We start from the raw sequence: 20,942 nt of genomic DNA, 5'->3' as shown, positions 1-20,942 counted from the left end.
TCAACATCTAAGAAATATTGGTAACCCAAACAATACCACACTAATAGCTAAACATTTTAGGCAGGAACACAATTCAAATGATTCCCTTCTAACAGTACAGGGTATAGACCATGTCCCTCGGCATAGGAGGGGTGGAGACAGAGAGAGACTTCTACACCAAAGGGAAGTGATTTGGATTTTCAATCTTAAGACAAAGCATCCCTTTGGACTAAATTCAATAATGGATGTTTATCTATTTTACTAAAAGTTTATATGATAGTTTAATATTGAAAGAAATTGTATTTTTTTATATATTTGATACTTTGAAATATTTATTCATATTTTCTAAGTGAGGGTAATATTCTATGTATATTCTGCTTTAATGACAGTTCTTATATTACAGGGAGTGCAGAATTATTAGGCAAGTTGTATTTTTGAGGATTAATTTTATTATTGAACAACAACCATGTTCTCAATGAACCCAAAAAACTCATTAATATCAAAGCTGAATAGTTTTGGAAGTAGTTTTTAGTTTGTTTTTAGTTATAGCTATTTTAGGGGGATATCTGTGTGTGCAGGTGACTATTACTGTGCATAATTATTAGGCAACTTAACAAAAAACAAATATATACCCATTTCAATTATTTATTTTTACCAGTGAAACCAATATAACATCTCAACATTCACAAATATACATTTCTGACATTCAAAAACAAAACAAAACAAATCAGTGACCAATATAGCCACCTTTCTTTGCAAGGACACTCAAAAGCCTGCCATCCATGGATTCTGTCAGTGTTTTGATCTGTTCACCATCAACATTGCGTGCAGCAGCAACCACAGCCTCCCAGACACTGTTCAGAGAGGTGTACTGTTTTCCCTCCTTGTAAATCTAACATTTGATGATGGACCACAGGTTCTCAATGGGGTTCAGATCAGGTGAACAAGGAGGCCATGTCATTAGATTTTCTTCTTTTATACCCTTTCTTGCCAGCCACGCTGTGGAGTACTTGGACGCGTGTGATGGAGCATTGTCCTGCATGAAAATCATGTTTTTCTTGAAGGATGCAGACTTCTTCCTGTACCACTGCTTGAAGAAGGTGTCTTCCAGAAACTGGCAGTAGGACTGGGAGTTGAGCTTGACTCCATCCTCAACCTGAAAAGGCCCCACAAGCTCATCTTTGATGATACCAGCCCAAACCAGTACTCCACCTCCACCTTGCTGGCATCTGAGTCGGACTGGAGCTCTCTGCCCTTTACCAATACAGCCACGAGCCTATCCATCTGGCCCATCAAGACTTACTCTCATTTCATCAGTCCATAAAACCTTAGAAAAATCAGTCTTGAGATATTTCTTGGCCCAGTCTTGACGTTTCAGCTTGTGTGTCTTGTTCAGTGGTGGTCGTCTTTCAGCCTTTCTTACCTTGGCCATGTCTCTGAGTATTGCACACCTTGTGCTTTTGGGCACTCCAGTGATGTTGCAGCTCTGAAATATGGCCAAACTGGTGGCAAGTGGCATCTTGGCAGCTGCACGCTTGACTTTTCTCAGTTCATGGGCAGTTATTTTGCGCCTTGGTTTTTCCACACGCTTCTTGCGACCCTGTTGACTATTTTGAATGAAACGCTTGATTGTTCGATGATCACGCTTCAGAAGCTTTGCAATTTTAAGAGTGCTGCATCCCTCTGCAAGATATCTCACTATTTTTTACTTTTCTGAGCCTGTCAAGTCCTTCTTTTGACCCATTTTGCCAAAGGAAAGGAAGTTGCCTAATAATTATGCACACCTGATATAGGGTGTTGATGTCATTAGACCACACTCCTTCTCATTACAGAGATGCACATCACCTAATATGCTTAATTGGTAGTAGGCTTTCGAGCCTATACAGCTTGGAGTAAGACAACATGCATAAAGAGGATGATGTGGTCAAAATACTCATTTGCCTAATAATTCTGCACTCCCTGTATTTATATGTATTTTTTTCATAATGAATTTCTTATGGCCTTAATATGGCACAAAGGAAGAGATCCTTACCATGACTAAAAAAGAAAGTCATGGGTTAATCTGTGTAACAGGTGCATGTAATTGATAATTAACTATGCCTTTAAATAGAGCTTTCAGACTCAGCACTAGTTATGCCAGTGAACCAGGGCTGACACTAGGCCTAAACATGTTTGGCTGCTGTTGTTTCATTTAGTTGCAGGCATGTAACTGAATGTTCATGTTTTTACATGTAAAGGATTTTAAAATATTTTTCTCTTCATAATAAAGTTGTGATAATTTTTTTTATAACTTCTACTTTTTTCTTTTTTTGGTCTGGAGATGCGGATTAGCAGAGTGTGTATATCAGCATATACATATATATTTACTAACTTCTGTCCATCACTGCGCTACTTACCCCCTTTGCTGCGCAATGTTCTGATGCCATCTCTGACGCCATTGCAATTTACTTGTTTATTTGTTTTGCATTAATATGCACATATATTAGAAGCTAGATAATTTGCAAACTGTTAATGATAGTAACAATGTTGTTTACTAACTGCTGCCCATCACTGCGCTACTTACCCCCTTTGCTGCACAAGGATCTGATGCCGTCTCTGGCATCAGAACAAGGCTCCCATAGGAGCCTAGGGAAGCACGCTCCCGTGAGCACAATGCTTCTTAGCAATGCGAATGTGAGCTCACGTTCGCATTGCAATTTACTTGTTTATTTGTTTTGTATTAATATGCACATATATTAAAAGCTAGATAATTAGCATACTGTTAATTATAGTAACAATGTTGTAGCATACAGACACATCATTCAAATATTGAGCCCCCACATCATAGCTAATAAGGAAGCTGCTAGAACATAAAAAGTGGGCAGTATGCATTGCACCTGCAGAGGCATTTTTTGTAGTGACAAACAAAAACAGTGGCTGTCACACGAGTTAAGTAGACAACATCCATCAGGATCAAAACAAAATTATTGTCTGCACTGATTAATGCTGTACCGCTAAAATATGAAACTGTAACCTTCTCCCACTGCACTTATCCCTAACCACCAGCTTCAATTAAACCATAGCCAACAATAACCAATTCTAATCCCTCTGGTGATTCCAATTGAATCACCACTCACCTGTCTCTCCATTACAAATAAATCCCAACCATAGAATAAACATATCCGTCATCACAATTTAACTCCATAGGGCCAAATTATCAAGTGTGGCTGAGATGATAGGCTGTAGCGTATCATGTCCGCCAGACATAGCTGAATGTGGACAGCATACGCTGTCCGCATTCAGCATTGCACAAGCAGTTCTAGTGAATTGCTTGTGCAATGCCACCCCCTGCAGATTTGCAGCCAATCGGGGGTGTCAATCAACCCGATCGTATTCGATCTGGTTGATTGCTGTACGACACTCAGAGGGGGCAGATCCAGTTAAGGAGCAGTGATCTTAAGACCGCTGCTTCTTAACTCCTGTTTCCGGCGAGCCCGCACAGAAACAGGGCAAATTGGCCCCATTAGGGGCATAGTAAATCGGCCCCTATAACTCCTAACTCCTCATAAGCCTTAACTCCCAAATAAAAAACATTTATACTTACCTGAGGTCTAATAGAATAATTTTCATTTAGTATTCTCTTTTTCTTGATCCTATCTGCTGTGTCTTAGTTTTTCTCAATTTTTTTTTTTTTTACCATTTTTGACTGGCTGATAAGCCTATCCTTTCAGGATTGCATGCAGGCGGAATAAAATTAAATTCAACTACTCTTCTGTTTTGTTAATAACATTGCTTTTACTTTGCTTTCATTTTTGGCATTAGAATTATTTGCAGTATGGGGCAAGAAAACATAGAGGAGTTACTTATGGAGGGAAATACAAAGGGGTAGTGTTAAGATATAGTTGAGGTCTGGTATTAAACTGGTACAATGCTGATTTTATGTTTATTTGGAATGGGACAGTATCACATTTAGAATTACTTAGGATTGTTTAAGATTATTTAGGATTAAGTATAATGGGGGAGATTGGGCCAACTCTAGTTAGCACTAGATTGTGGATATGGGAATGGGTCAGTGGAGGCTTTCATTTTTTAATTTAGGATCAAGTCAATGGCACTTAAACTTTATGATATATATACCAGTGTCATAGTGGTTGGGGTCAAAAGCTCCCTGGGGGCAGGTCATAGCTAACATGTGCAAGGAGCTACTATTATTTACCTTGCTGTCTCTAAATAATTATGATTTGAGTTTGTGGAGGTTGATAGAACATAACTACTATGATACATAAATTGTATTGAATTTTTTCTTGTTTTGGTAATACTTTTCATTAAAAAGACATAAAAAATTACATTAGTCAGTAAACCCTTTTATAAAAGAATATGTATATATATTTTGTGTGCAGCAGTGCATAGAAATAAAATGCAATAACCTCAAATGTGTCAAGCTTTCTTAATGAACAATGAAAAATAACTGACATTAACAGTGAATAACCACTAATGAATTCTCCCAAAGTTAATATATAAATAAGGTCAAGTTCAGGTTTAATAGGTTTTTGAATTCTGTCTTGAAGTGTTTCTTAGTTAATAACGGAATACAATTATTCACATAATAAGGAAACTTGCTTACCTATACATCTTACATAAATAGGTGAAAGGCACTTGGCCTGGGTCAGCTTACAACGTTTATTTAATGAACGCAGAACGTCTTATAGCACAGGATGAAAAACTCTAATGTGGCACAACTGCTAAACAGAAGGTAGGCTTAAGTTTCCATATGATTTACACAACTGTGCTTCATAAATTAAGCAGGCTAAATATGACACAAATTAAGATTGATTTGGTCCTTTTATATCCTCTCATATTGACTGTTCCACCTTTTACGTTGTTCAGTCTTTTGTAGTAAATCAGTCATTGTGAATCACTCCATCTTAATTACCTAGGGAGGTGCAGTTTCTAAACTAGACTGTGCATCTGCTTTTGCTAATTACTAAAGTATTTGGTTTGAAGCTACCCCATGAGAACTTGTAATCCTATTTGTGCTGTGTTCATTACCTTCTGAGGTAACTATAGATTGCACAGATGGTGTTTTATATCCCCCCCAATGTTTCCTGTTTGCTGAAACGTTATTTTCTCTTTATGGCAGAGTCCAATGAATATTAATGCTAGAAGTATTTTCCAAATGGTAATTTCAGAAGAAAAACTAATTCACAAAAATATTGTTGAAACAAATCAGTTTGAATAACAGAAATATAGTCTGCTCATAATCCATTCTTAATAGATAGCAAGGAAATATAATTCAGTCATATTTACCTAATATAATAAATCAAATTCCTGCACACTATCCTCAAATGTATGCAGAAAGGAGCCTTCTAGTGACATATTTTGGCCAAACTCACCTATACGCTTAAGTCAAATTCTATCGATCTCTTGCTTTAATGCATTTACATATGTGATTAAAAAATATTTCAGCATTGAACATGTACCACATTTACATATGTGATTAAAAAATATTTCAGCATTGAACATGTACCACAGTTATATATGTGATTAAAAAATATTTCAGCATTGAACATGTACCACATTTACATATGTGATTAAAAAATATTTCAGCATTGAACATGTACCACAGTTATATATGTGAAACATAATCAGTAAGAATGAAATTGGCACATTTATTCCTCATAAACTTAACTCTTTCAGGGATCTAGAAGTGGGTGGCTGTTAAATAATACTGGCTATATATTGTTTTCTTTAAAATGAAAAATAAAAGAATATGAACAATCCCAGTTTTATACAAGGAATTAAGTCACATTTTACAAACAAAAGAGATCAATTTATGTGTTAGGTTCTTCTAAAAGTGCCTAAATTATATTGTTATTTGACTTATTGCTGAACAGATATCACCTCCTGCAATGCATTGTCTCTGCGACCTTGTTTTACTTACTCAAAAGGCTCACTGGGGTCCGTTCTCTGAAGTTCTGAAGGGATTGGAATGCGTTTGTAGTACATTTCCCAGTCAAATGCTCCTCTCATGGCATCTCCGGCTTGTGCTTCATACCCAAAGTGATTGTGGTCAATGACATCGATCATGGGACACACAATGGTTTTGTGGTTTAGTGCAATCTGGTCTGAAAGATGAAAGCAGAAAAGAGGAAGACATATTTAGTCAAGTCATCCATCATATTATAGCAACTTGACTCCAGCTGATCTCTAAGGGCTGAAGAAGATTGCTGACTTTTTTTTTTTTTTGCAACAAATGCAGTTCTTTTCTCAAAACATTCTACTTTTTAAATCAACATCAAGCTCCTATCTAAAACTGGGCTTCATGCCGCTGGACAGTGATTAGGAACAATTATATATTTTTTTAAGTGGAACTGCATCCTTGAGAGAGCAGCAAAAGCCCAGCCATCTATATCTTTGTCATTCAGCTGCTGTGAGCTGTCCTCAATCTGTCATTTAAAGAGTAAAGCAGCACAATCTAAAGATTCAAGAGAGAGTGTTTGAAGTTTGCTGCACAGAGGAATTATCTTTCTTGGTTTGTGTCTGCATTTTTTAGTTACTCTAAAAACAGAACATTCTCCAAAGTATTTCAGCATTAAGTGTTTTTGATACGTTTTTAATATATGACATCCTTGCTTACAATCACTGTTAAATGGTTTCATAAGAGCTCCTTTTTTTGCCTTTGTGATTATAGTGTGTGGTTAAAGGGATATTACTAACGTTATACACTGATTTTAATATATCACTTAACTGTCTGTAGGAAGACTGCTAAAAATAGAGCATTTAAAATATGGATATTTTGTTAAGGCATATTTTAAATAAATTTGACCCTTTTCTTACTTTTTCCTTCTGCCCCTCCCGCTATGCTTACAATTTATTGTTTGGATTTGATTAAAAAAGGGCTGCAGGCACTAAAAATAATCAGGGTCTGTAGTGTCATCGTTATCTTTGACATTGCACTCTGAAGGGCCCTTGGGTCAAGGGAGAGTTTGAAGATACTATACATACTCTCTCCTCAGGCAACAAACACTTCAGAGACTTTTGTCAAAAGTCTTTTTTTGAAAGTAAACAAAAAAAAAAGAAAAGTTGTGAGGATAGGGCAGTTTGGAAATGGCAAAAAGGGTAAATTTCAATCAGAACATTAATGGACAAAGCCTACTTGTTTTAACCTTTTCAGTGCAAAGGGGTTGTGAAATATTTCTGCAGCTGGAGTCTATATTATAAGACAAACCTTTGTAACAATGTCGACTTACAAGTACACAGGACAATTACATTTTGTGTTTTTAATCAAATTATTTTTCATATGATGCCTATTTTAATTATATTTCTGAATTAAGATATGATGTAATAAATCTGAAAAAAAGACACATGCATACTTTTGAGCTCTTACGAGCCTAGCTAGTTTTACTCTTCAATAAAAGATACAGAGATAATAAAGTATATTTGATAACAGAAGTAAATTGGAAGGTGTGGTATATTGTACCCAAGGTGGTCAAATTCTACTAAAACATTTTATAGAATTATTCATAAGGACAGTTGGAGTTTCCATAAGCATATTGTTGTTGTGTCTAGTAGTAAATACACGTTATAAACTCTTTCTGTGACAGTGGGCTCAATTTATGCTGGTTGGGCATGGTTTGCTCCCAGGAACCTATCTGGCTAGCATTGCAGCAAGTTATCATTGCACAAGCAAATGCTTGTCTAGCCTTGAACCCTGCTCTTGTGCAATCACGTGACAGCAGGTCATTTCAGTCATCCAGATCAGAGCTGTTGAAGTGGAATTGCATGCTTGTATTACAAGTCCATGATTAACCCTTTATACTCAAGTACAAAGAAAACAAAAATGCACTATGGCCATTTTTAGATGTGTACTGTATTTTTTTTTTTTGCCTTGACGTGTTTACAATGACTTGTTATACCAGCTGCAGAGTTTAAAATCAAGGTATGTTTTGTCTATGAAATAACTGTCTCTGCTCATTGAAACCACAATCCAATCAAACTGGCCGAGCTTGCAGTGACAGCAGATCTCATTAGCTTTTCTCTATATTTTCACAAAATCCTTCTTATCTTTTCTCTCACTGTATAAAGATTAAGACCATTACTTTGAGAGAACAATATAAAAATTAACATTGTATTACATCTCTATGAAACTCCCGACTGGGAGTTGATTTCTTCTACACATTCTTGTTTACACAGCTTTTCTAAAACTGGTACTTAATTATTGAAATTTACAGTATACAACAGGAAAAAGCATCTATTTAAAATATTTTTTTTTTTATAATTTAATATACTCCAGCAGGTAAAATGGATCATTTGGAACACATTAAAGAGGAAAAAAGCATCACAGTACACTGTCCCTTTAACATAAATAATCTAGATTCAATATGGAATATTTGTAAAAGTACAGCATTTCATGTTGTGATGTGTTGACGATAACATATTTTTAAAAGCTGTGAAACTAATAGTATTTGTCTTTAAATAGAAAAAAAATAAACATTTTCTTTAATCAATTTGAACTGGGGCATTATGGGTATACAGCACATTTGTGTTTGATGTATACTTTACATGCATTATACTGTAAAATCATTCCTTATACATTTTTTAAAGTTAATTTATTGCAGAAACATGTTTTTATATGGGTGAGGTTTCGTTCTGAAAACAAGATTAACAGTACAGGATATTAATATCTGTCATAAAAAAATAGCAGTGGCTTTTCGCATTCATAATAACAGAAACATGAGAAAGTGGAAAATTACTAGACTTGTGCAGCCACAAAATATTCAGTTAATCCAAATCTTTCAGAAATGAATAATTGGAGAATATTAATTGGTTGCACAATTCAGCATTTGTTTTATTTAAAATTAAGCGAATACTGAACATTTATATTATTTTTTTTTAAATGAATGTAAACATTCCTTTGCTACAGGTGAAAAGTCTAAAAGTAAGGTCACTTGAGAGCCAAAACGCGTAAGTCTGCCCACCTGTGGGTCTTATGCATAGCTTATTTCACTTCGTTTTTTTTGTCTTGGATGTAACACTCATGTTCGGTCTTAAAATAAACACATTGCAGATTTTACTGAATTCCTTTTTTCTTTCAAATTCGATAAGTTCTTTTTACGTATTTCTAGTGCACTGGAGAGCCGCGCCAACCCGGGTGCTTCTTCTCAGAGCCCTGGGACACACTAATAGGAGGCTAAATGCGGCAGATCACAGTGCCTGTGTTAAAGGACCTTCTCCTTTAACACAGGCTTTGGGATCCCACCAAAAACTCTGGAAATTGCCATTGTTTAATCCCTGCTATTAATATTTTTTATTACAATGATGTGATTAAAAGCAAACCACAGTTACAAAAGAGGTCTAGCTAATTTGAAAATTATTTCAATAGGAATATAATTTGAACCTACTGTGTGGACTGGTAACCTTAATACTAACTAGTTCATTTCCACAGAGGAAAGGATTTCAGAGCTATAGTCATTGTATTTAAATTCTGTAGTTCTTCTAATATGTATTCTATTATTCAAATTTAAATATTAAAAATGTGAACCTTTCCTTAACAGCATTATATAGTTAAAATTCCACTCCTCAATTTTATTGACATCATTTAGAATTATTTTAAAATATGTTGTATGTAACCAATGTTTCTTGGTCTTTGAATATTTAGCAAACATGGTTTACTGTACTGAAATGATTTTGAAATATATGCATATTATTTATTTATTTATTTATATGAAACAAATTGATAATTTTTTATTACATATATTAGTAAAATAGAATCAGTTTATACTTTTCCATTTTCATCAAGTCAGTTTAACTTTATAAAGAAGTTCATTCTGTCTTTAAAACATTATAAGTGTATGTAACTAAGAAATGCCATTGTCAAGGTGCTAATATGTGTGTACCTGTTTTAGTATAGTACTTCCAAAGTGAAGGCTTTTGTTTAAATTGTCATGAACGAAAATGATTTTGCTAAGCTGACACCTTAATAACCAAATTTACTAAATTACTTTTTTTCTAGAACAGAAACATATTTATATAAATGAGATACAGTTCACCTGGAAACAATAGTGTCGTTTAACCCACTGTGGCTTGGAGAATATCTTAGAAATCCCCACTCCCAAAAACGAAAATAATCCTTCTCTTATAATTTTATTTGCATTAATATATGACCATTCAGCATTTTATGTCTGCAGTACACCCACAAAAATGCGCATGATAATATAGTAACACCCAAAATAATATAGTCATCTTGGCTTTTACTACAATTTTTTACATTTTAATACTTTGGGCTAGATTACAACTGGAGCGCAATACTGCACTTAAGCGATATTTGTGCTCCACTCAGTATTACCAGTGCATGTAAATTCCCCAGAAGCCAAGTGCTCATGAGAATGCGCTTACATAGGCTTCAATGGGAGCTTCGTTTTTATGCCGATAGACATGGCAAACCACCTAGCACAGCTCAGGGGGTAAACCACACAGCGTTGGGCAGCAATAAATAAATATGTGTATATAAACACACACACACACATATATATATATATATATATATATATATATATATATATATGTATTTATAGTGAAAACACAATCCCCCAGTGACATCCATGTAAATACCCCACATCCCCTCACTTTAACCCCTTACAACTGCTTCATGTATTAGATGCTCATAATTATTTTTTATTTTAAAGAACAGTCCTCTTTATGTTGGGGGCAATTGGTGATCTCTGGTTAATTGCGCTTAGCGCAAAGTGAAACTGCAAGCTTGCAGGAGAATTAATCAGCCACTTGTAATGTCTGGTTATTTAATGAGCGTCTGTAAATGGGCAAATGTGCCGCTTTACAGGCACACGTTAAGATAACGCTCCACTCGTAATATAGCCCTGTTATTTTTATAATTTTTTTCATTAAAAAAGGTGCAATAGAAAGGCAAAACCGCAATATAAAATTAACAATGGTGAGAGATTCTAAAGAGTATAAAAGGGGGTTTAACAGAAAAAGTACAGTATGGGGAGACTACAGTGGTGAATGTATAAGGTAAAGGAACATTAATGTATTTTTTTTTTTAAAAAAAATATGCTAAGTTTTATATTAGCAAATGGCATTTCCTTTACAGCAAGATCTGTATCCAAATTTAAATGCTTTAAAAGTATTTAAATTTGTTATTGTGTTGCCAGCATTGTCATTGTTTTATAGACCTGAGAGTACGTATATCTATGAAGCAGTGCAATCACTTGGCTCGATATAACCAGTTATGCGTTAGAGTAAAAAAGCAGCGTTAAGAGGTCCTAATGCTGCTTTTTTATTGTCCGCTGGTATTACGAGTCTTGAAGGTTTAGGTGTACCTGCACACTTCTTTGGCCTTACCGCAAAACGACTTATGTAAACTTTGTGAAAGTCTTTTTTCTATGGGACTTCCATAGCGCCGGTATTAACATGTCTGGTCCTGGAGGGCCAAAAAGTGAGCGGTACACTCTACCCCTGTCAAGATCCCTAACGCATTTAAAAGTCAGTAGTTAAGAGTTTTATGGTACAAAAACTCCGTAACATAAAACTCATAACTAAAATGCTAAAAAGTACACTAACACCCATAAACTACCTATTAACCCCTAAACGAGGCCCTCCTGCATCACAAAACACTATAATAAAAATTTTAACCCCTACTCTCATTTGCTGCTCCGGACACCGCCGCCACCTACATTATATTTTATGAACCCCTAATCTGCTGCCCCCAACATTGCCGACACCTACATTATATTTATTAATCCCTAATCTGCTGCCCCCAATGTTGCTGCAACCTACCTACACTTATTAACCCCTAATCTGCCGCCCCTAACGTCGTCGCCACTATAATAAACATATAACCCCTAAACCGACGCACCCCCGCCTCGCAATCATTAGTTAATATTATTAACCCCTAATCTGCTGTCCCTAACATCACCGCCACCTACCTAATTTATTAACCCCTAATCTGCCGCCCCAACGTCGCCGCCATTATATTAAAGTTATTAAACCCCTAAAACCTAAGTCTTAACCCTAACACCCCCTAGACTTAAATATAATTTAAATAAATCTAAATAAATATTCCTATCATTAACTAAATTATTCCTATTTAAAACTAAATACTTACCAATAAAATAAACCCTAAGATAGCTACAAATATAGCTAATAGTTACATTGTAGCTAGCTTAGGGGTTTATTTTTATTTTACAGGCAAGTTTGTATTTATTTTAACTAGGTAGGATAGTTATTAAATAGTTATTAACTATTTAATAACTACCTAGCCTGTAAAATAAAACCTAACCTAAGTGACAACTAACACTAACACTACACTACAATTAAATTAACTAAATTAACAATTAAATAAATTAAATTAAAAATAGCTAAAGTTACAAAAAACCAAACACTAAATTACAGAAAATAATAAACAAATTAGAAGATATTAATACTAATTACACCTAATATAATAGCCCTATCAAAATAAAAAAGCCCCCCCCAAAATAAAAAAAAAACCTTGCCTAAACTAAACTACCAATAGCCCTTAAAAGGGCCTTTTGCGGGGCATTGCCCAAAAGTAATCAGCTCTTTTACCTGAAAAAATAAATACAAACAACCCCCCAACAGTAAAACCCACCACCCAAACAACCAACCCCCCAAATAAAATACTATCTAAAAAACCTAAGCTCCCCATTTACCTGAAAAGGGCATTTGGATGGGCATTGCCCTTAAAAGGGCAGTTAGCTCTTTTGCAGGCCCAAAGTCTCTAATCTAAAAATAAAACCCACCCAATACATCCGTAAAAAAACCTAACACTAACCCCCTGAAGATCGACTTACTGGGAGAAGTCTTCATCCAAGCTGGGCCGAAGTCCTCAACAAAGCCGGGAGAAGTCTTCATCCAAGCCGGGCGAAGTGCTCCTCCAGACGGGCAGAAGTCTTCATCCAGATGGCATCTTCTATCTTCATCCATCCGGCACGAAGCGGGTCCATCTCTCAAGACCACCGACGCAGAGCGATCCTCTTCATCCGACAACTAAAGATGAATGAAGGTACCTTTAAGTGACGTCATCCAAGGTGTCGGTGATGTTGGGGGGGCGGCAGATTAAGGGGTTAATAAGTGTAAGATTAGGGGGTGTTTAGACTTGGGGTTCATGTTAGGGGGTGTTAGGTGTAGACATAAATTTTATTTCTCCCATAGGAATCAATGGGGCTGCATTAGTGAGTTTTACGCTGATTTTTTGCAGGTGTTAGACTTTTTCCTCAGCCGGCTCTCCCGTTGATTCCTATGGGGAAATCGTGCACGAGCATGTACGACCAGCTCACCGCTGACTTAAGCAGCGCTGGTATTGGAGTGCGGTTAATGAGCAAAATTTTGCTCAACGTTCACTTCTTGCCTTTTAACGCCGGGTTTCTGAAAACTCAGTAATACCAGCGTTGAGGTAAGTGAGCGGGTGAGACAAAACTGCTTGTTAGGCACTGCATAGCCTCTAACGCAAAACTCGTAATCTGGGCCACTGTTTTGGAGGTAAATTACAGGGGAAGTGAGCAAAAATAAATAATAAAAGTACATTGCAATTACACAATTGTGCAATTACACTCAATTAAACAATTTATAGGTGCTTTAATTTTTATATAAGGATAATGATTAAACATAGATTTAGATTTTCCTGAAACTTGCAAACTATTGGAAGCATAAGGTAAATGATAAACATCACTGTTGGTATAATAAATGCTTTATTTAAAATAAACAAATATTAATTTAAAAACAAACTATAGTTTAAATAGTTCAAAGGATTGTATTTTAATCATGGCCTGCTCATAGGTAGTGCAGGATGAAGTTTAATATGGTTCAAGGAAAGGTACACAGCAGGAACGGTAAAGAGTAGAGGGTTAACATCACAGTGCTAATGTATGCATTTAGGAAAAAGAACTACAAAAGTTACAGACACAACTAAGTTTATTGACTTGGGAATGGACCATTTCAGATGATCTGAAATATGATAAACAATGTAGTACTGCAATTCTACTGACCTTGCCTGCTGCAGTACTACAGAAGGCAAGGTCATTAGAATACAATGGTTGTTTAGGAAATACATTATCAGTGCATTGGAGGGTTAAGGAGCATTGGAGGGTTAAGGATCTCTATGTGTGTGCTCTCTTGGAATGTGCTAATAAAATTATTACGGATTCTTGATATACCACCTCTGCTGGACTGTATTACTGTGATTGGACAATTTTGTTTTATTTTATTATTACCATCATCACCTCCTGAAATCACTTTATATTTAGAAAAATGTTGTAATTGTGTTGATTATTCTCCCGAATCTGATTAGATGACAATTTGTCACAATGTCCATGGGGATAGAGCAATAGTCCAAACATACTTTCAAATTCTCTAAATATCAAATCAATAAATATTTATCTTAAATATTGCTTCACTGTAAATGCAGTGGCCTAAGCAAGAAGGTATTAGAAATAAGTACCCAATTTATTCACACTAGACACTATTCCCTAAAAATGTAAGGAATTCTCCATTGACAAAAAATTTCCCCAATTCCTAATTTATACTGCAAGGTAGTTCTATGAAACTTATGAATGCATGTGACTTGTAGATGTTTCTGGATTTAGTGTATCCAGATAGCTGAACTTCATAGCATGGGAAGATCATATGCTGTATATGTTACGTCTTCTACTGCATTTGTTGGTGTGTACAACGACATAACTCAGCTGCACAGTAACTCTAGACAGAAAATAACATTTTCAATGCACCATCAGGTTATACATTTGTAACACATATATAGAATGTGTCATCATGTCTGCACATCTACTTGTTTATAAATGTTGTTCTCTAAAACTATTACTTGTTAAAAGCAATATTTTTTATTAGATTAGTTTAGATTTTCTTAAATCAAATAAATAGACAGTAAACAATTTCTCATTTTATTTTAGTTTGCAGAATGTTGGTTTAAGAATTACAAAACTTTACTTCCAAATTGTCAGCAGTATTGTCAGTTTCCAAAGTTTGCCACAGATTGAGACAATTAAGTGTAAACAGCATCTAATAGTCTGCAAGTACCTAAAATAGGGTCACATTTAAAGCTTACATATATTTGAGAAATATTTTCTTAAAGGGATATGAAGCAGTGCTCCTTTAGTTAAAAAATATATTAAATCAAAGTAAATTTAAACAAAAACAGACTGTTTATTAAAATAGCAAACAACTAACTAGTTTTTCTTGCAAAAATCTCAGTGTGGCTACTGTCTGTTTGCAGAGAAGGGGAACTGCCATGATAAAACTTATGTTCTAAAGGATATTGTCACAGATTTTTGTAGCAAAAGTCCTCTACTCAGTATGACAAGAAAATGAATTCATGTTGCTGGAGCACAGTGAAAACTAATGTATTTGTCTCATAGACTTTTCCTATTAATGTATGAATTCATATAAATGCAACTATACAGTGACTGATGATGATATCATGGCAAGACAATGGAGGTAAATTTATGAAGTTTTATTAATCAACTAGACAAACAGCTAGGTAGCTGTCTTTTCTTCCTACTGACAAATCTGATACTGACTGTAGACATAAATAGTCACCAGATTGCACAAGTATATCCATTTTATCAGATAAACATTTTTTTTTATTTTAATTATATAATATTTTACTTTTTTTATTTTACTTACTTAATAGGCGGTGGTAACCAATTCACATTGACTTCTCAATGAGAATCCAAAACGTCAACACTTCTCCTTTGGCCATTGATGCACCCAGCAATCGAGTTCGAATAAGACCTTCTCTTTTTTTAGTCCTCACAATCCTAATCTTTGGAATAATAGGCCATATATTCTTCTAATTTATCCTTAAGATGTTCTGCAAATGAAAAAAAAAATGTTGTTAATAAAGCAAGCTATGAAGTAATACTTTGGTAACTAAATATAAATATTTTATCGAAAGTATATTAAACATATTTCATGCAAGTTTCATTAGTTGCATATTTAACTTGGAAAAAGAACATTAAAATCTAGATTTAATCTTGAACATCAAAGTTGGCAAACTACAACCATTTTCAAGTCTGTGCCAAATATTTCATTAGTTTTCTGGTATGAAAGGCCAATAAAAAAATTGGCTTATGGCCCTAGAAATAATCTCCAGTTCAACAAGGTTTTCTGGTTACAGATAGTAAAATTAATCATAGAGGGATATATCACAAAGAAAAATATAATGAAATGTAAAAATCAGCATGAATAAATGGTTCCATAGAGGAAAAATAATTGGCAAACAGTAACACATGTGTTGGTTACCAGGGGTGAATTAAATCAATGGTTGTCTTTATTAGCAATGAAAAATATTTAGAGCTAAAGAAAAATGGTCATTACCACCTGAGGTTGGTTTAGATGCATCACATAGAGAAGCCTATAATCTTTATTTTTATAGTAAAGCAATAGAATACAAACATACTACAATTTAAATAATTACATTACAATTATAAAGAAGATAGTCATATGTACTTTTTACTCTCCGGGCTTCCACTGTTATTTTTAAATTTAATTGTTGTTGAATTCAGTAACATTTTATCCGTATTTGAAAATCAAAGTAATGCAGGTATGGTTTTACTGGAACAGAGACTCAAACAATGTTATGGAAATAAAGCTTAAAACAGGAGGCAAAAAGTGATTATTTCTGAAAGGCTCTGCATCTTCACAAATGAAAACACAGCTAGGGCATATTGGCTTAGATTTTAAATAATTTCAAACTTCTCAGGTTTTTTTGTCAATTTTAACTCAAAAGAGTTTGCTCAGGTGTTTTTAAATACAGTTAGAAAGGTTTTCAATGCTAACAACTGAGCGTGTTAAACTTTATTTTAAGAAGAGAGAGTAGTGTCTCGTATTGATGTTTTTGGGTTGTTTAAACTAAAATGTTATTAGGTCTGTGGTATTTGGCTCTATACAGTGCCGGATTTATTATTAAAAAAAATGGAATACATAAATACCAGTGTAAATCCAGTTATTTGTCTGTTGCTCATTTTTCCTAATAAATCCAGTGCCAGAAAGCGCTGAAGACCGTGCCCATTTTTGCCATGAATCTAACTAAAGAATAAAGAATTGCATATGTCTAAATGTTACACCAATCCATTAGAAAATGAATTGAACAAGATAAAAGTCACAAATAGAAGTCACAATAATTCCATTTTTTATTTATGTATTATAAATCATTCACTACATTTCAACAGATCTGCTTAAGAAATAAATTATTTAAAAGGATCTAAAAATCTGTCATTTAGTTAAAGGGACAGGCTACACCAGAATTTTTATTGTTTTAAAAGATAGATAATCCCTTTATTACCCATTTCCCAGTTTTGCATAACCAACACAGTTATAATAATATACTTTTAACCTCTGTGATTATCTTGTATCTAACTAAACTGCCCCTTTTTTCAGTTCTTTTGACAGACTTGCAGTCTAGCCAATCAGTGCCTGCTCCCAGATAACTTCTCGTGCACGAGCACAGTGTTATCTATACGAAATTCGTGAACACCCTCTAGTGGTGACAAACTGTTAAAATGCAATCTGAAAGAGGTGGGCTTCAAGGTCTAAGAAATTAGCATATGAACCTCCTAGGTTAAGCTTTCAACTAAGAATACCAAGAGAACAAATCAAAATTGGTGATAAAAGTAAATTGGAAAATTGTTTAAAATTACATGCTCTATCTGAATCATGAAAGTTTATTTTGGCCTAGACTGTCCCTTTAAATATACATTGTTTTGCTGACCTTGGACACACCCTTTGAAACACCTCTTACATGATATTTACTTTACCTTTCTTCCTTTACTGTTGCTAAGAAGGAAAAGATGAAAACAAGCTCTATAATATGGATGGTGCAACAAATGTAAAAGGAGGCTATTAAAATTATTTGTAATGGCTTAGAAAACTAAGCGAAATATTGTAATAAGGACTATTAAGTATTTTCCTTTATATCACTTTTATTAATGTCCAAGCATCTTGTTTATTTTATCATGGTTTCTAAGCTAGAACAGCATTTATAATACAGGATCTGAGATAAGAACCAATAAACCTAAACTTCATAGTACATACTAACACAGTAAAAAAGAAACAGACTAAGAATGGCAAACTCCAGAGGTGGTGAACCCTGCTTTAAAAAGCTTACAATCTACAGTCCAAACACTTTAGGGAGTCAATCAAAATCTTTTGGTGATTTGATCCACAAAAAACACTTTTGACTTTTTGACATCTACTTATCAAAGTGTCGACTTTCTTGCATTCGACGGCACCAATACGCTCGCCTAAGATCGCATAACATCACTGCTGCGGACCTGAATACGTTCTCCAAAGTTACCAAAAAAGCTGTCAAAAGTACGGTGCGATGAGCAGCGGACTGTTGTTAACTAAAAGTCATCAATCTCACAGCTCTTCGCCTTTTTTACAGCTTTCTTGGTATACTGTCGCTAAACATCCACACTATACTAACTGTTTTACCTCCGATACCGCCGCTCCTAAATAAAGTTATTAACCCCTATACCACCGCTCCCGGACCCCGCCGCATCTAAATAAAGTTATTAACCCCTAAACTGCCGCTCCCAGAGCCCACCGCACCACAAATAAAATTATTAACCCCTATACCGCCACTCCCGGAACCCGCCGCATCTAAATAAAGTTATTAACCCCTACACCACCACTCTCGGAGCCCACCGCCACCTACATTATACATATTAACCCCTAATCGGCCCCCCCTACAACGTCGCCACCTACATTATATTTATTAACCCCTAATCTGCCCCCCCTACACCACCGCCACCTACATTATATTTATTAACCCCTAATCTGCCCCCTGCACCGCCGCCACCTACATTATATTTATTAACCCCTAATCTGCCCCCCTACACTGTCACCACTATATTAAATGTATTAACCCCTAAACCTAAGTCTAACCCTAACACCCCCTAACTTAAATATAATTTAAATAAATCGAAATAAATTATTCCCATTTAAAATTAAATACTTACCTATAAAATAAACCCTAAGATAGCTACAATATAACTAATAGTTACATTGTAGCTAGCTTAGGGTTTATTTTTATTTTACAGGCAACTTTTTATTTATTTTAACTAGGTACAATAGTTATTTAAGTTATTAACTATTTAATAACTACCTAGTTAAAATAAATACAAAAGTACCTGTAAAATAAAACCTAACCTAAGTTACAATTACACCTAACACTACACTATAATTAAATAAATTCCCTAAGCTAAATACAATGAAATACAATTAAATAAAATTATCTAAAGTACAAAAAAACAAACACTAATTTACAGAAAATAATAAAATAATTACAAGATTTTTAAACTAATTACCCCTAACAAAATAAAAAAGCCCCCCAAAATAAAAAAGCCCTAACCTACACTAAATTACAAATAGCCCTTAAAAGGGCTTTTTGCGGGGCATTGCCCCAAAGTAATCAGCTCTTTTACCTGAAAAAAAGTACAATACCCCCCCAACATTAAAACCCACCACCCACACACTCAACCCTACTCTAAAACCCACCCAATCCCCCCTTAATAAAACCTAACACTAACCCCTTGAAGATCACCCTACCTTGAGACGTCTTCACCCAACCGGGCCGAAGTCCTCAACGAAGCCGGGCGAAGTGGTCCTCCAGACGGGAAGAAGTCTTCATCCAAGCCGGGCAGAAGTGGTCCTCCAGACGGGCAGAAGTCTTCATCCAGGCAGCATCTTCTATCTTCATCCATCCGGCACGGAGTGGGTCCATCTTCAAGACATCCGACGTGGAACATCCTCTTCCATTGACGTCGACTGTAGAATGAAGGATCCTTTACATGACGTCATCCAAGATGGCATCCATTCAATTCTGATTGGCTGATAGAATTCTATCAGCCAATCGGAATTAAGGTAGGAAAAATCCTATTGGTTGAAGTTCAATCCTATTGGCTGTTCCAATCAGCCAATAGAATGCGAGCTCAATCCTATTGGCTGATTGGATCAGCCAATAGGATTGAACTTCAATCCTATTGGCTGATTGCATCAACCAATAGGATTTTTCCTACCTTAATTCCGATTAGCTGATAGAATTCTATCAGCCAATCAGAATTTAAGGGACTCCATCTTGGATTACGTCATTTAAAGGAACCTTCATTCTACAGTCAACGTCGATGGAAGAGGATGCTCCACGTCGGATGTCTTGAAGATGGACCCGCTCCGCGCCGGATGGATGAAGATAGAAGATGCCGCCTGGATGAAGACTTCTGCCCGTCTGGAGGACCACTTCTGCCCGGCTTGGATGAAGACTTCTACCCGTCTGGAGGACCACTTCGCTCGTCTTCATTGAGAACTTCGGTTCGTATGGGTGAAGATGTCTCAAGGTAGGGTGATCTTCAAGGGGTTAGTGTTAGGTTTTATTAAGGGGGGATTGTATGGGTTTTAGAGTAGGGTTGGGTGTGTGGGTGGTGGGTTTAATGTTGGGGGTATTGTACTTTTTTTTTCAGGTAATAGAGCTGATTACTTTTAAGGGCTATTTGTAATATAGTGTAGGGTAGGGATTTTTTTTTATTTTATTTTGTTATGGGGATTAGATTAGGTGTAATTAGTTTAAAAATCTTGTAATTATTTTATTTGTTTCTGTAATTTAGTGGGGTTTTTTTTGTACTTTAGATATTTTTAATTAATTGTAGTTAATTGTAGTTAATGTTGTATAAGAACCTATTGTAATCCATTTCTATCTGCAACACTGCTAATATATTTGATTTTACATCTTTTATGTGGTCATGATGGGCAGTCTGTGCATCACCATTTTATAGCTATGTGTTCTCTTTTAAACTTTCATAAGTATTGTTTTTGACATTATTTAAATCTGTTATTTGTTAAAGCAACTAAAGTTTTCTATGTAAAGGACTTATAATATCTTCATTTTATTGATTTTAACATTATTTAAGCTATAAATAGTGAACCCACTGCCTTGT

General features: G+C 35.2%; 1 protein-coding gene across 1 annotated transcript in view; it reads right to left on the bottom strand.

The window, feature by feature from the left end:
- GALNTL6 (polypeptide N-acetylgalactosaminyltransferase like 6) overlaps positions 1-20,942 on the bottom strand; it is a 1,706,608-nt gene that overhangs the window by 624,822 nt on the left and 1,060,844 nt on the right. Inside the window, 4 exon segments of the mRNA XM_053700241.1 lie at positions 5,900-6,078; positions 15,630-15,682; positions 15,685-15,778; positions 15,780-15,820. Coding sequence (XP_053556216.1) covers positions 5,900-6,078; positions 15,630-15,682; positions 15,685-15,778; positions 15,780-15,820 — 367 coding nt within the window.

This window comes from Bombina bombina, chromosome 2 (assembly GCF_027579735.1).
Source record: "Bombina bombina isolate aBomBom1 chromosome 2, aBomBom1.pri, whole genome shotgun sequence".
NCBI classification, from domain to species: domain Eukaryota; kingdom Metazoa; phylum Chordata; class Amphibia; order Anura; family Bombinatoridae; genus Bombina; species Bombina bombina.
Note: the sequence above shows the minus strand (reverse complement) of the source record. Positions and strands in the feature narration are given on the sequence as shown.